The sequence below is a fragment of the Acromyrmex echinatior genome, chromosome 3 (genome assembly GCF_024713525.1).
Source record: "Acromyrmex echinatior isolate Ae372 chromosome 3, ASM2471352v2, whole genome shotgun sequence".
NCBI lineage: Eukaryota > Metazoa > Arthropoda > Insecta > Hymenoptera > Formicidae > Acromyrmex > Acromyrmex echinatior.
The window spans coordinates 1,317,289-1,333,734 of NC_141854.1; the positions used below are offsets into that span (position 1 = coordinate 1,317,289).

Below are 16,446 nucleotides of genomic sequence, written 5' to 3' on the forward strand. Positions count from 1 at the left end.
CCTTTCTTCGTCTATCCATGTCTCCACTAATCCCACAATGTCAAATTCTTCCAGATATTTCCACATTTCCTCACATTTATTCGACAGTCCCGCAATATTCCAAAAACAAATTCTTAATCCTCTTTTCGCCTCTTCCCCGCCATCCCTTTCCTTTTCTCATTCCAGCCACTTTCACAAAAATCTTACCATAGCTTACCTTCACATTTCCTTTCTCTTTCTCTTTAGCTTTTTCCTTCAACTGCTTTTGCATTTCTCTCTCTGTTTTTGTTAGATCATTATCTATAAATATCCCTGCACTTAACTCTTTCTTTCTTGTCATAACCTCTCTTTCTTCTTCCCAGCTCTCTAATTCAGCTTTTATGGTGCACTTATTCTCCCTATCCTGTACCTTAAACGCCTTTCTTACTTTCACCTCTACCCTCAAATTTTCTTTGACGAATTCTACAATCTGCTGTTCCATCTTGTTTCCGTCCCATTTGTTTATACCTCTAATTATTATGTTGTTTCTCCGTCTTCCTCTATCCTTCTTTTCGCTCTTCCATTTTAGTTTTTCTATTCTTCTTTCCAGTTTTTTCCTTTCTATGTTGTTCTTCTTTATCTTTTCTTCTTCTTTTCTCCATCTCCAGCTTTCCTTCTTTTCATTCCTTCCTCATTTGTTCGATTTGTCCCATCATGTTTTCATTCATCTTTTTCATCTGTTTGCAAATATTTTCCTCCATCTTCTTCATAAATTTTATCATAGGTTCCTCTTTTCCCATGTATCTTTTCTCATGTATCTCCACCATGTTTTCTTCTTTAGGTTTGTTTTTACTGCCTATCGGTCTTCCTACCATTGATGCCACCTGACGGCTGCTGCCGTGGACTCTTCGCTCTTCTTCTCTAGATTGCTCTGTCTTCCGCCTAACCTAGCGACTTTCCCGAACCTGCTCAGATCTTTTATTCCTTCAGATTCATCTTTTCTATACTCGCCTTCTTTTCTCGACCTTTTCCCACCTTCTTACTTTCTGATCCACTTATTATTTTTTTTTCTCTTCCTGTTTTTCACTGTTTTCTGTTACTATTCCCTCTGTCAACATACACACGTCACCACGCTCTCTATTCCTAACCGGAAATCTCCACATTTTTTTATTATACCATATGTTCCCATGATTATCGAAAAATTTAGAAGATTTTTTTAATCGAATAATCGAGCAATACGTATAGCTTACGTGGGCATAAACAAATTAAGCTCCTTTGTCTAAAGGCACAAAAAGAAAATTACCATCACTGCTACAATCTAACATAGTTTACAAAATAAATTGTAAAAATTACAGTATATCATATGTAATTCAAACTGAATCTATTAAAAACAAAAATTAAGGAACATCACAACTATATTAATAGAAATACAAGTCAGAACTCAGTTATTACAAAACAAATTAGAATTTAACCATGATTTTAATTGGGATAAGTTTCAAATATTAGATGAAGAAAAAGTTCTCAATAGATGACTTATTTCAAAAGCAATTTATATAAAAAAATAAAAAAATAGCTTAAACATAGTGATACTGATTTAATAGACCAGTTATTTTAATAAATAACTTATGATCCAGATAGTAAATCGTCATCAAATTTGTCATATTATTTTTGTTTTATTCTTATAAATGCTTAATCCCTAAATAATTGTGAAATTAAAAATATAATCTCTAGTATCGTTATAAAATAACATGATTTGTTATGTATGATAACTTATTAGCAGAAAAATGTAATAACATTAAATAATAGATTTAATATTTTGAAAAATTTTTAAAAAGTGGAACGAAAATTTTGATAATTAAATATGATTTAAATTCTTTATATTTCTATTAAGAATATTGGAGAATTTTTAAATAAAAATTAAAAGTGTCTATCTTGACGAAAATTGACTTTGTTTATTACAATCAGATTTTTCGAGTAGAGCTTAAAGTTTTTTCGTATTTTTTTCCTGATAGAGAATTTCAAGACGAACAATTTGATGTGATTATTTTTTATTTTCCAATAATTTAAACAGAAGTTACATTCAACTAAATGTTTACGAAATAAAATTAATTGAAAATATTAAAAAATTTATATCTAGGAAACTAATAAAATCTAAAAAAATAACTGAATACATATTTTAATATGAGGAATACCCTATAATATTCCTTTGAAGCATACATTTTTCTTTACCTACGATTGATTTGAAAATTGGGGGTTTTTGAAGTCGCTGATTACGAATCTGAAGTAAAAATTCAGTAATTCAAAATGGTGGATCCAATATAGCGGACTCAAATCGAAAAACGATGCAAATCTCATGAAAATGAGATTCCCGGGTCGGTATCGGAATTTTGCTGAGAACTGACGGTTTTTCAAATAAGTTCATCATATTATATCCGCCATCTTGAATTTTGGAAATCTGATCCGCGAATTCATAATCAGCGATCCCAAAAACCCTTGAGTGGGGACTTTGGCGTGAAAACTCTGAAAATTTTCGGGGAATAATGAATTTTCTCCAGAAAAATTGCAATTTTTCAACGTTTGTTTATTTGTATAAACAAAATCACCTATGATTTCGAATTATTCTCTTCATTTCTTATTCTTGAATGTATAACTGTGAAAAGTGAGTGAAAACTACTCCAGTTACTCAGAAAATGATTATGGAAAAGGTGGCGTTGCACGATGCCATTGTGCTGCAAAGGATTAAAAAAAGTTGGTAAAAAAAATTGGCAGGAGTCAGTGACGAAGGCCATCCAATTTGGCGCCCTCACTCACTCACTCACTTACACACACACTCACTCACTCACTTACACACACACTCACTCACTCACTTACACACACACACACACACACACACACACTCTCTCTCTCTCTCTCTCTCTCTCTCTCTCTCTCTCTCTCTCACACTCACACTCACACTCACACTCACACACACACACACACACACACACACACACAGAGAGAGAGAGAGATTTGATTCTTTTATTTTTTTAATTTATAAATAAAATTGATTGTTAAATTACAGAATAATAAATTTATTATATGATTATAACAATAATTTATGTCAAAGAAATAGTTTCTTAAATTATAGAATTATAAAATTGCATTTGCACATGTTACATTCCTTTGGAGCTAAAATTGAATTTCATTTTTATGACTATAGCAATATTTTCGTATAATTTATTCTATATTTTTGATTGTTACTTTAAATAATAATATAATGTTTTTGAACATTAATTCGAAAAAATTAGTTTTATTTACACAAAAAGTTGCATTAGATACTTACAGTGTATAATTAAGATTTGTTAGATAAATATAGAGGAGAGGCGGGGAGGGGGGCAGCTTTGTACAGGGGCAGTTTTGAACTTTACAAATTAAAAATTAACTGTCTTTTTCTGCGATTATAAATTGTAATTTTTGAAATAACGATACAGTCATAGATAACCGTCAAGTGACAGCTGCCGCGATTGCAACTATTAATCTAATCTAGAAGCGTTTTGTATTTTTGTGCCTTTGTACTAAACATCTCACATAAGCATTTTAATCATTAAATAATTAACATTAAATAATTTTATTATGCTATGTGTTTCTTCTTACGTCCATATTTACGTAATAAAGATGAAATATTTTTATCGATATTTTGGTAAATAAGATAAAATATCTTTTCAATGTGACTAACAGAGGTAAATTTAAACAAAGCAAATGGGGCACCTTAGAACATTTCAGTCGCAAACTCTCCGTCTCAACTGTCTCAATTCAACTGTCGCGAACTCCCATAAAACCCATGACACATGAGTAATGAGAAATATCATAGAACGTAAGACGTAAGCAGTAAGAAAATCATAACATTGGATTTGCTATTAGCCTTACGGTCTCTACTGTGATTGGTTAGGGCTGCCGCACACAAAATTCTGTAACAATATACGTAAGATGTAAACTTAAGCCGATGAGCCAATCAGGATACTGCTTCAACCGGTTGAAATTCACCTTATTGCGAGGTTATGGATAAGTTTACTATTATTTCCATTTCCATTAGATTACGTAATCTAAAGCAATATTCTGATTGGTTCATCGACTTAAGTTTACACCTTATGCATACTGTTATGGAATTTTGTGTGGGGCAGTCCTTAATTTGCTTAGACTCGGTTGCACCAACGTTACTTTTATTTTAAGCGAAACATAAAAGTCTATCTCATTTTAAAACCGAAAAGAGACAGGAACAAAGAGAATTTTAAGCCTATGTGATTGTTTAATTTGTTTACGTGTTATGGGCTTTGTTTACACTGTGCATTTAGGCCGCGACCTATACAATAGGTGTTCTTGTTTATTCTGTAAGTTAAACAAAAACACCTATCGTGTAAGTCGACTAAGGCTGTGTTCCAAAATTCATTGCCAGCGCTGAAAATCTACAGTTCATGTCACGTGTACTATACATTTTCAACAATGGCAATGAATTTTGGAATACAGCCGCACATAAACATAGCCATTGCCTTAAATGTCATCTACAATGAATAATAGCAGTAGAAACTGTAAACACGTCGGGAGTAATTTGGTTTTCCAGTTCAGTCAGAAATGGTTGATTGATCAATGTCAAATCGATAATGATTCAATGTCGCTCGACGTCAAATCGATGTTAATTCAATGTCAATCGATGTTAATTCGATATCCGTTAAGTTGGTAAGCGAAATGGTTGAAATCTATTTCACTTAGGGACTTCGCAGAATAAAAGGAACAGAGAATAAGAATTTCAAACTATTAGAAACTGAGTATTCTACAATACATGATTTCTGATAGGTTAAAATTTTTATTCTCTGTTCTCTGTTCCTTTCATTGTGCGGAGCCCCTTACTCTACATCCTATTACATCTCCTACTACAAGTGATTGATTGATCAATATCGATTTGACGTCGAGCGACGTTGAATCAGGATCGATTTAACATTGATTGATCAATATCGAATGTTTGGCTAGACCGGAAAATCATCTTACTCCCATGTCTACAGCCTTTACTGCTACTGTTCATCGTAGACGACGTATTTTTGTATGTGACATAAGCTTTAGTCCTTCGCGACTTATAGATATACATGATAAAATTATATTTGATTGTTGATGAGCGTCGAATATCTACATATTACTATTGATTCATAACACAAGCATAAGGATAAGGACTCTCTATACTGCAAATTTATAATTGCTTTCAACAATATAACAAATACAAATACACAGTTTTTTAAACATCTTTTCACTTAATAGCCAAATTATAGGTTACGGGACGCAGCCTTAGCGTATAACTTGTATACAGTACATGGATTATCTGACATTTTTTTAATCTCCCAGATTGTCCGACATAGAGTGCTTTCTAGCAAGAGACACGGATGACACAATGTAACACACTGAATCATTAAATCTTTTTGTTATTTGCTAATGTTAAATAAAGATGACATGATCTATGTCACACTGTGTCACTTGCTGGTAAACATCACTCATTATCGAGTTTTTGTGATGATAGCGTTACGTGCATTCTTATTAATTGAGATGCGAAATCTTGAGAAATCTATTTATAAAAATTTTTTATAACAGGGAGTTATAAGAATTAAGAACGTTAGTGTCTGAACTGTTTGAAACTTAAATTTTGATAATTTATGATTAGAGTTTATTATGTTTTTAATTTTATTTTAATTATCATAATCATTAAAAATTCGATAATTATACAATATAAGGGATTACTCTGCAATGATCTTGATCTTAACATATATTGTCAAAGTCATGACCCTCAGTGATCTTGAATAAATTTTAGCCGTCGCTTGTTATTTCTTAAAAAGTAGTTAACAAAAAAAGTTATAGTCATTAAAAAATGTAGTTTTAAAACAAAGAATTTGTGTTTGTAAAGCAGAAAATATTTTATTATGTATATATTGATATCTTTTCCATTCTTTTTATATGGATAGAAGTTTACTTTGCGAAAATAAACACTGTAACTATAAAGTTTGATACACATGAACGATTAAACGCTTTCTTTAACATAATGACTAAAAAACCCAATATCTGAAAATATAAATATTGAATGAATCAAATAAACAAAAACATATTGAATATGGGAATAAGTTTCCGCCCTTTTTAAATGAAAAAGATGTGTTTATTTAAACAAATTTATATAAGTGAGTTTATTCAAAGTATGTTCCTTCAGAAGCGACAACTTTCTCCCACCTTTCCGCTAATAAACGGATTCCTCAAATGAAAAAATCTGGTTCTTTTGAAGCGATCCATTCAAGTCATTTTTTGATATCTTCATAAGAATTGAATCGTTCTTCAGAAAGGGCCGACTGGATCGGAAATCTGAAGGGGCAATGTCCGGTGAATACGGCGGGTGGGGCAGAATTTCCCACTTTACTCCTTCCAAGTATTTCTTGACCGGTTTTGCAACGTGTGGCCTAGCTTTGTCATGTAACAGAATCAGTTTGTTGTGCCTATTGTCCCATTCCGGTCGTTTTTCTTTCAAAACTTGGTTTAAACGTATCAGTTGTAGCTGATTACGATCGCCAGTGATGGTTTCGGACGGTTTGAGCAGCTCATAATATATAATACCTCTTTGATTCCACCAGATGCACAACATAATCTTCGAAGCATGGATATTTCGTTTTGGCATTGATGGACCTGGTTCACCTGGCATCACCCATGCCTTCAAGCGTTTAGGGTTATCGTAGTAGATCCATTTTTCATCGCCAGTTACGATACGATGTAGAAAACCCTTCCTTTGTTGTCGACGAAGCATCTCGCAGATGACCAAACGTCTTTCCATGTCTTTCTCTTTCAATTTGTATGGCACCCAATTTCCTTCTTTTTGCACCATTTCCATTGAGTGTAGACGTTTCCCAACAATGGATCTATTAACATTTAACTCTTTTGCCAACCTATCGAGCGATAAACACGAATCTTCTTCGAGTAATGCTTGCAATTCTGCATCTTCAAATTTTTTCGGTGCACCTTCGCGTTCTTTGTCACGCATGTCAAAATCACCACTGTTGAATCGCCGAAACCATTCTTTACAACTAGTTTTCGATGGAGCATGCTCACCGTAAATATCTACGAGCAAACGATGCGTTTCCGCAGCACTTTTCTTTAAAATAAAATAATGGAGTAAAACTTCCCGCAAATGTTGCTTTTTTGGAATAAATTCCGACATCTTCAACGCAAAAAAAGTTACTCTTTGTTACGCTTCGAAGGAATGGGCTTCATCTATTGAGCTCAAAAGTTTGGACACACACCTTTCAAAAACATGTCTTGCCGTTCTATCAAACACACGAGCAATGCTACTAACGACATCTTTCTGCAATGGGCGGAAACTTATTCCCATACCCAATATTTAGCAAAAATATTATTTTTATATCTCCACACTATATACATTATAAGATTCCACATAAGCATAGAAATTTGGACAAATTCTCTATTCTAAAGACACAAAAATTATATAAGAAACTATGAGGCAAGTCAATAAGTTCTTAGAAAATCTGTCAGAGCACACTCGCAGTGTCATGTCACATTACTTTGACAAGTAGCATCTTTCAGCTACTGTCAAATTTTGAACGGAATTCATCGCGTGGTTTCATTTCTGTAGACGATTAAAGCGAACACAATTTTTGTATTTTTTGCAAAATGAAAAAAAAACAAGTTTTGTGCAATGATCAAACATCTACATATGAAAGGTTTAATGCCGAAAGATATATCAAAGCCGAGTTGGATAATTCATAGTACATCTGCACGAGCGTTTGCGACTGTATATAATTGGGTGAATGAATTTAAACGTGATGGTACATGCACCTCGTTCGGGACGTCCAATTGAGGCTGCTACGCCAGAAATCATCGATAAAGTCCACAATATTTTTTGATCGACGAGTGAAAGTGCGCGAGCTTGTTGAGGCCACAGATATATCACATGGCACAATTCAATTTTGCAAACAATTGGGTATGAAAAAGCTATCGACAAGATGGATACCGCGTTTGCTCACTATGGATAAGCGCGACCGTGTGACGATTTCAAAAATAATTTGGAGATGTTTCAACGTAATCCAGATGAATTTCTACGATTCATTACTGTGGACGAAACATGGATCCATTACTTCACACCCAAGACGAAGGAACAGTGGACACCGAGTGAACCAGCTCCGAAGAAGGCGAAGACCGTGAAATCGGCCGGAAGGTGATGGCCACAGTTTTTGGGATGCACGCGGTATAATTCATGTCGATTACCTTCTGTCGAAGCAAACGATCAATGGCGATTACTACGCAGCCTTATTGGACCGTTTCAACAACATTTTAAAGAAAAAACGTCCCCATTTGGCGAAGAAGAAAGTGCTCTTCCATCAAGACAATGCACGGGTTCACACGTGCTCGACACCGATGGCTAAACGAATTCCGCTACGAATTGCTTCCCAATCCAATATATTTCACCAGATTTAGCCTCCTGCAACTATTTCCTGTTTCCAAACCTGAAGAAATGTTTCGGAGGAAAGAGATTCACTACTAGAGAGCAGCTCATCTCCGACATAGAGGCTTATTTTGAAGGGTTGGACAAATCATATTATTCGGACGGCTTGAAAAAGTTGGAGAATCGTTGGATCAAGTGTATCGAGCTAAAAGGAGACTATGTTGAGAAATAAAAATAATCAAAAAAGATATGTTTTACTATGTTCTTCTAAAAACTTATTGACTTGCCCTCATATATAAGGAAATATTTTGTGCTGTTAAAACAGGGAATTTGTTTCATCGGAGCGCAGTCGTCCAAAAGTTAGGTTTTATTGATGAATTTTTTTTGTTAATAACTTTTTAATAACTTTTTAAGGAGCAACAGCTAAAATTTGTCCAAGGTCACTTCGGGTCATGACCTTGACAATATATGTCAAGGTTAAGGTCATTGTAGGGTAATCTCTTGTACTGCATAATTTAAAATTCTTAACTTTTCTTTTTTAATTTAATATATTTTTAAAAAAGAGGCTTTGTAAATATAATTAAATTAATACATAAGGAAGGGCTTAATCTTTCTTTTTTACAATGCGTTCAAAACTGCTCCAGGATAATTCAAAACTGCCTAAAAGAGGTACTTTTGAACATAAAGAGAGATATTTTTTAAAATATAAATAAAATATATATATTGTTATGATATTTGTTTCAATGTTTATTATTGTACATCAATATCTGTAGTAATTGCTAGCACAACAGAAATATAAATAATTTCATTACATTGTAATTTATGAGTCTGAGAAGAAAAAGTTCAAAATTACCCCTTCTCCCTTAAGCATATAACAGAATAAGTATAATAAGAATATATAAATTTAATGATGTTGCTGAAAATTAAGTATCATAAATTTGCTTTGTTATGTTATTGTTAATAATGGGGACAAGGCATACAACCTTTACACAAAAGTATACATCTTTAAAATCCTTTTTATATATAATATATAAAGTATGATAATTTATATATAATATTTAATATATATATATATACATATATATATATATACACAATATCCTACTTTATATAACTTTTGATAAGAAGTAAAATTAGATTATAAATCGTAATACACATTATAACTTTTTAAATGTTTGAAATTGTGGACGGAATCCATAGACGTTATTCAAATTTCGAGATGATCTTAAACTAGTGCTTTAGATATCATAAACCAATCATAGAACCGTATTTGCATTTTAAGACATTGCTTGAGACGACATTGTCTTGAAAAACAAACTATGGATACCGGCCTATGTGTGCCTTATCCTAATTAAAATAATATAGCCTTATCCTGAGATATACTTCTTTTTTCTCATCAATTTCTTCACAATTAAAAAAAATGATTTAATTATATCGGCAGCGCTGCAACCAGTAGCCATAATGCAAGGTAAGAATATTAAAGTACATTTCAACAAAAATTTACACAACATTTTTACCCTCTTCTCATTTTCACGCTCTTTCTTTTTGATATCTTATGCTTATCCTTCTTTTAATATCTTATTGTATCTTTAAGTTGGAATATTAATGTACTGAGCCAAATTTTAGTAGTTTTTAGCTTAATTAATAACATTTTGATTATTTTACTATTAATCATTATTATTTTTTTAATATTTTATTTAATAACATTTTAATAATTTTAAAATAGTGTAATACATATACACACATATACAGAATGTTTTTCTCTAACTTGAGCATTTAAAATATCTCCATTGTTTTTGATGATGCGAGAAAATATCACATGAAATCTTGTTCGATTTGAAGGGGCACATATGATGACTAAAAAATTTTCTCAATTTCTTTTTTTTTAGATTTCAAGATCACTCTCCACTTCTTGAAAGTGGAATTGTATGATTTTTTTTACATAATATGATTCCTCTAATTATTTTGAATATCAAAGTATTAAATTTATTTGCAGTTTTTCAGCATATTAACATCTTTCTAATAAAATGCCTGATTGAACATCAAATTGTTAAAATTGCTTGTCAATTTAATTCGTGATATTACTACAGTTTAATTGCGTTTATAAGTCCGAAAAACTAATTCGGCGCGCGCGCGCAGTACGAATGATTACAAATATATATGTACATATATTAAGGTTGACGAGGATTTCGCCCGAATCTAGATATTCGAGTATCCGGATATCTAAATAGTGATATTCCGGATCTTATACCTGAATATTGAAATACAATACTCTGCGGATTCGGATCCGGATATCTAAATCTGTCCGAATCTAATTTTTCGAATCTATTATCTCATAAATCCGGTTTCTGATTAAATTACAGACTTTACTAGAGGAAAGTTACCGATACTGACATAGGTCTTCTAAAGCGACACCCTCTTATTTCTCTGAAACTAACTATTGCACTTTATTAATACTAATAAAAACATGATTTGTTTAGTTGATTAAAACTGTATTAATATATATAAAATTATGTTAAATTATATTAATAAAAGTAAAAGTATATTTAGCCTATATTAATATATAAGCGAAAATAAATATATAGTCTCTCTTGTGCGCGCGCCTGCCTTCTACAAGCAACACAGTACAACACAGTGATCATCTCATGTTTGTCTAACATTGGCAAACTACAAGGATGTAATGATTCATTGTATCATTTATTAAAAAGCACACTATTTCTCGGTCTCATTGTTTCTCATCCTGTTTTTCACGCTCTCATTCTCCTTCTCCCTCCCCCTCCCTCTCTCTCGTCCTTATTCTTTCATTTTTTTTATACATATGTACATACCCTATGTATAGACAGAAAGATATTGAGAAAATATTGATAGAGAAAGATATTGAGATCCGAATAATCAATGATTTAATCATTAAACTTTAACGGTTCGGATATTTTATTAAACAGTTTGGAATAGATTCGGATCCGAAAGATCTGCTTTAATCGGATATTTTATATCAGATCTATTTCTATCTTGGATATTTGGATACCCGGATAAACGAATAATCATCAACCCTAACTTATACAGAACGTTACGTGAGCGCTCGGTGGCTCGGCCTGAAAGTGCAGATCTTTGCGAACACTGTCATAAAGTTATTATTTAAGTTATTAGTTTTTTGATATCATTACCTTAATACTTTCAAACAATAAAAATCTTATTGGATCGTACATTTAAAAATTCAACAAGAAATAGAAATAATGGTCATAACGATCAAAGCTAGATCTTAATGCTTAAATAATTCAATCTAAATTACTATATACCTAAATTGATTGTTTTTATTTTCTTTGGTCCTTCATTCCTTTTGTATAATACAATATATAATTTTGCTTTTCTGCCAAGCCATATTTAATTTTTGTTTTTGTGGAATAGGCCCACTGGGAAAACCACATTAAAAAAATATATCTTACAATAGTAGTTACGGGTGATGTGGAAAACTATTGTCAAAATGTGCGTTATCGTAATTATGTAATGTATTAGAAAACTACATTAAGATATAAGTATATCATTAAGGAACAATCAATAAATTAATAATAGAAAATTTTAAGTTAATAGAAATAAATAATTTAATAAAAAATGTTTCAATAATATTTGGCGGAAGGTGCGCTCCCAGTATACTTCTGATATAGGGACGCTCCTGAGCCAGAGCTTCAGGTGAGCGCTTGATGACTCGAACCACCGAGCCTCGAGCGGTAGTGGGAGTCACTCGAATTAACCTAAAATATACAGATCTTTGCGAGTACTGACTTTGAGATATTTTATATTTTATTGACATATTTTGACATAAAATGCAGTTAAATAACTCGTAAATTATTAATTTTTTGATGATCGTACCTTAATACAGGGTCCGGCAAAATGATCTCCCACATTTTAATCTTTAATAAAAACGCCATTGTAAGTGCTATTTAGATTTTATTTTTATTAACTGAAAATTTATGCTATGCCATTTGTTTTTATTGAGTTTTGAAAATTACAGAGTCCAAGTGGCGACCATTTTTTTCGATACACATTCGAAGCTGATTTCTAAAAGTTTCCATCACTCGAGCAATAATTTGAGGCGATATTCCTGTAATTTCTTGGCGTATTGCTGCTTTCAATTCGTCAATGGTTCGGGGGTGGTGTTGAAAAACCTTCGCTTTCAGGTAGCCCCAAAGGAAAAAGTCGCATGGGACAAGATCGGGTGAACGCGCAGGCCACCCAACATCTCCACGTAACGAGATTACGCGTCCTGGAAACATTTCCCTTAAAACGTTGTCCATTGTCCTTCTTGCCGTATGAACCGTAGCTCTATCCTGTTGAAACCACACATCCGAATGTTCAAGTTCTCTAAGTTTTGGTCACCCGATCTTGCCCCATGCGACTTTTTCCTTTGGGGCTACCTGAAAGCGAAGGTTTTTCAACACCACCCCCGAACCATTGACGAATTGAAAGCAGCAATACGCCAAGAAATTACAGGAATATCGCCTCAAATTATTGCTCGAGTGATGGAAACTTTTAGAAATCAGCTTCGAATGTGTATCGAAAAAAATGGTCGCCACTTGGACTTTGTAATTTTCAAAACTCAATAAAAACAAATGGCATAGCATAAATTTTCAGTTAATAAAAATAAAATCTAAATAGCATTTACAATGGCGTTTTTATTAAAGATTAAAATGTGGGAGATCATTTTGCCGGATCCTGTACTTTTATAAACAGAATAATGAGAAGATGAATTTAAAAAAATATATGTATGCAAAAAGAATAACTTTTTAAATAAGTAACTATGTGTTTTCTTTCCATTAATTGATTCATCTCATTATTCTATATATAAAAATATTAAGAATATGATTATCAAAAAATTAATAGTTTACAAGTTATTTAACATTTTATGTCAATATGTGCCAGAATGAAATATAAATTGTCTCTAAACTATTAATTTACTTTTACCTTAATATTTTTGTACGCAGAATAACCAGAGAAATCATATTACGTAAAAAACATCATATAATTTCATTTTTAAAAATGAAGTTAACCTTGAAATCTTTGAAGTTCCACCTGGACAAATATTATCGCCCTATGATAGATCCCTTCATATCGTGCAATTTTGATTATACAAATTTTCCTCTGAACCTTATAGAAGATATTTCAGATGCTAATAATTATTGGGACACCCTGTATATATAGGGGAGAGAGGGGCAGTTTTGAATTTTACAAATTAAAAATGAACTCCTTTTCTGCGATTACAAATTATAATTTTTGAAATGACAATACAGTCATAGATAACTATCAAGTGTTAGCTACCGCCTTGTTTGGTCTTTGGCAAATTCCCCTGTTTGATTTTCCAATCATATGTAAGGGGTCACAGTACCATGTATCAATTTTAGCTTTAGAGCCTCTTTGGGAACACAGGCTCGCTTATGTTTTTTATGTTTGCATTTGATAGTAGTTGCATTGTTACTTTTTAGAATTTCACACTCGAGGGAACGCCGAATCCGAAAAATCGCGTATGCGGAGCGCAAATGGAATCAAACTCGAATCTACAGATCGCACTGAGCGGCGCTTCCCTTGCAATTGTTAATCTAATCTAGAAGCATTTTATATTTTTGTGCCTTTGTATTAAACGTTTTGTTTCGCACACGTAAGCATTTTAAAATTAAACCATTAAATAATTAACATTTTGCTGTGCTATGTCTTTTTTCTTACATTTATATCTACATAATAAAGATAAAATATTTGGTTTTTATCAATATTCTGATAAACAAAATAAGATATTTTTTCAATGTGACTGATAGGGGTAGATTTGAACAAAGCAAACAAGGGCACCTTAGAACATTTCAATCGCGAATGTCACAAATTACGCGAGCTCTTATAAAGCTCGTGGCACATATAAAAACGTAAGATAGTAATGCATGGTCTACAATAACAGTGGGCAATAACAGTAGATGATTAAGGAATAGGCGTAGAAATCAACCAATCATAGTTGATTATTTTTCTCACATTCAACTATGATTAGTCATTTCTATGCATACTCCTTAATCCGCTACTGCCCATTGTAGTTCATGCATGAGATCGTCTACAATGAATAGTAGCAGTAGAGGCTGTAGATGCGAAATAATCATTTCTGACTAGGCAAGAAAACCAGCTTACTTCCGACGTATCTACAGCCTCTACCGCTACTGTTCATTGTAGACGATGCTTTATGGTTTCTACTGTGATCCACCAATTTGCTTACTGCTTACGTGTTATTGCTTTATGTTTTTGTATGTGCCATAAGTTTCAGTCTTTCGCGAGACATAGATACACATGATAAAGATTACATTTGAATGTTGATAAGCGTCGGACACGATCTACATATTATTAAAAGATTTATAACGCAAACATAAGAATAAGGAATTCTATACTGCAGATTTGCTTTCGACAATATAACAGGTACAAATACAGTTTTTTAAATATCTTTTCACACTTAATAGTTACTCAAGTTATAGGTTACAGGACGCAGCCTATAATCTACAATTTGTATACAGTACATGTATACAGTAGAATCTAGATTATGTGACATGATTTTCTTAATCTCTCAGATTGTCCGACATTTCTAGCAAGAGATACAAATGACATAGTATAACACTGAATCATTACATCCTTGTTATTTGCTAATGTTAAATGAAGATAAAATCTGTATCATACTGTGTCGCTTAATGGAAAGCATCTCTCATTATCGAGTTTTTGATAATGTTACGCACATTCTTACTGATTAATATGCGATATCTTGAGAAATCGTTTTATAAAAGTTTTTTATAAGAAGGAATTATAAGAGTTAAAAGAGATAGTCTATTTGAAACTTAAATCTTGATAATTTAAGATCAGAGTTTATTATGTTTTTAATTTTATTTTGATTATTATAATTATTACAAGTTTTTAACTTTTGTTTTTCAACTTTTAATATATTTCCAAAAAAGAGGCTTTTATTTGTATAAATAAATTAGTACATAATAAACGCTTAATCTTTCTTTTTTTACAACGCGTTCAAAATTGTCCCAGGTAATTCAAAACTGCTCCCCCCCTCCCCTCCCCCAGAGAGATATTTTTGAATATAAAGAGTGCTTTTTTAAAATATAAATAAAATATATATTTCGACAAGGCGCAATAGTTGTTCGTTGCTATCTTTAATAAATCTTGAAATTACAAAAGACGTTTCAACTTTACATTAGGTCATTTTCAATGTTAAAAAAATAAAAATGATAACTCAAAATTGTTACCTAAAAACATTTAATGACATAGACGCATACTAATTGAAATTAAAATTAAAATTAACGGATGCATAAAAATTACATAAAACAATTGATACTTAGTTAGTCTTTAGTTGGTTATCAGTGATTGCTTATTTTGTCATTAGTTCAAATTGGTATGGTAATCATTTAAGTTAGAGATCTTTGTGTGACAAGGCAGCTAACAAAAAAACTTGACTTCAAGATTCATCTTTGAGCGAATTTTTATACTTTGAAACATTTTGCTGATTTGTTTCTCGTTAAAAGTTCTTGTCTTGAACAATGCTCCTTGCTTAGGAACAGATTCAATTTCTATTTTTATTTATGGAACCATCTAAAGATATTTATCATTGTATAAGTCTAAATTTTAATTTACTTATATTATACAATATACAATATATATTTTTATAAATTTCAATTAGCATGACACATTTACCAAGCGTTCATTACGGATATAGCACTTCTCGATATTTTATACATTATTTTATGAGATATTCAAACCTGTTGGAATGACATTAATTTCTTCTCGTTCAAAGCACATTTCTTCGAGAGAAGTATATAGCTAAACTGTAAGCATTCAAATTTTATGTGATTGTACAAATTTTTTTATATATGCGTCCGTTAATTTTAATTTGAATTTCAATTAGTATGCGTCTATGTCGTTAAATGTTTCTAACAATTTTGAGTAACAATTTTGAGTTATCATTTTTATTTTTCATCGAACATTGAAAATAACCTAAGGTCGAAACATCT

General features: G+C 32.0%; 1 protein-coding gene and 1 pseudogene across 16 annotated transcripts in view; one reads left to right on the forward strand and one right to left on the reverse strand.

Annotated features, from left to right (window-relative positions):
* The window catches only part of shi (dynamin-1 shibire), a 159,459-nt gene that overhangs the window by 77,747 nt on the left and 65,266 nt on the right, over positions 1 to 16,446 (forward strand). For 13 of the 16 annotated variants that reach the window (XR_015544319.1, XR_015544320.1, XR_015544321.1 and 10 more), the window contains exon 10: positions 9,858 to 9,884. The exons of the other annotated variants lie outside the window; for them this stretch is intronic. Coding sequence is in view for 10 of the 13 variants with exons in the window: in XM_087403749.1 (XP_087259875.1) it covers positions 9,858 to 9,884 (27 nt within the window). In the remaining 3 variants the exon portion in view is untranslated. The remainder of the gene's footprint in view (positions 1 to 9,857; positions 9,885 to 16,446) is intronic. 16 annotated transcript variants of the gene reach the window in all.
* On the reverse strand, positions 77 to 959 carry LOC147910101 (uncharacterized; annotated as a pseudogene).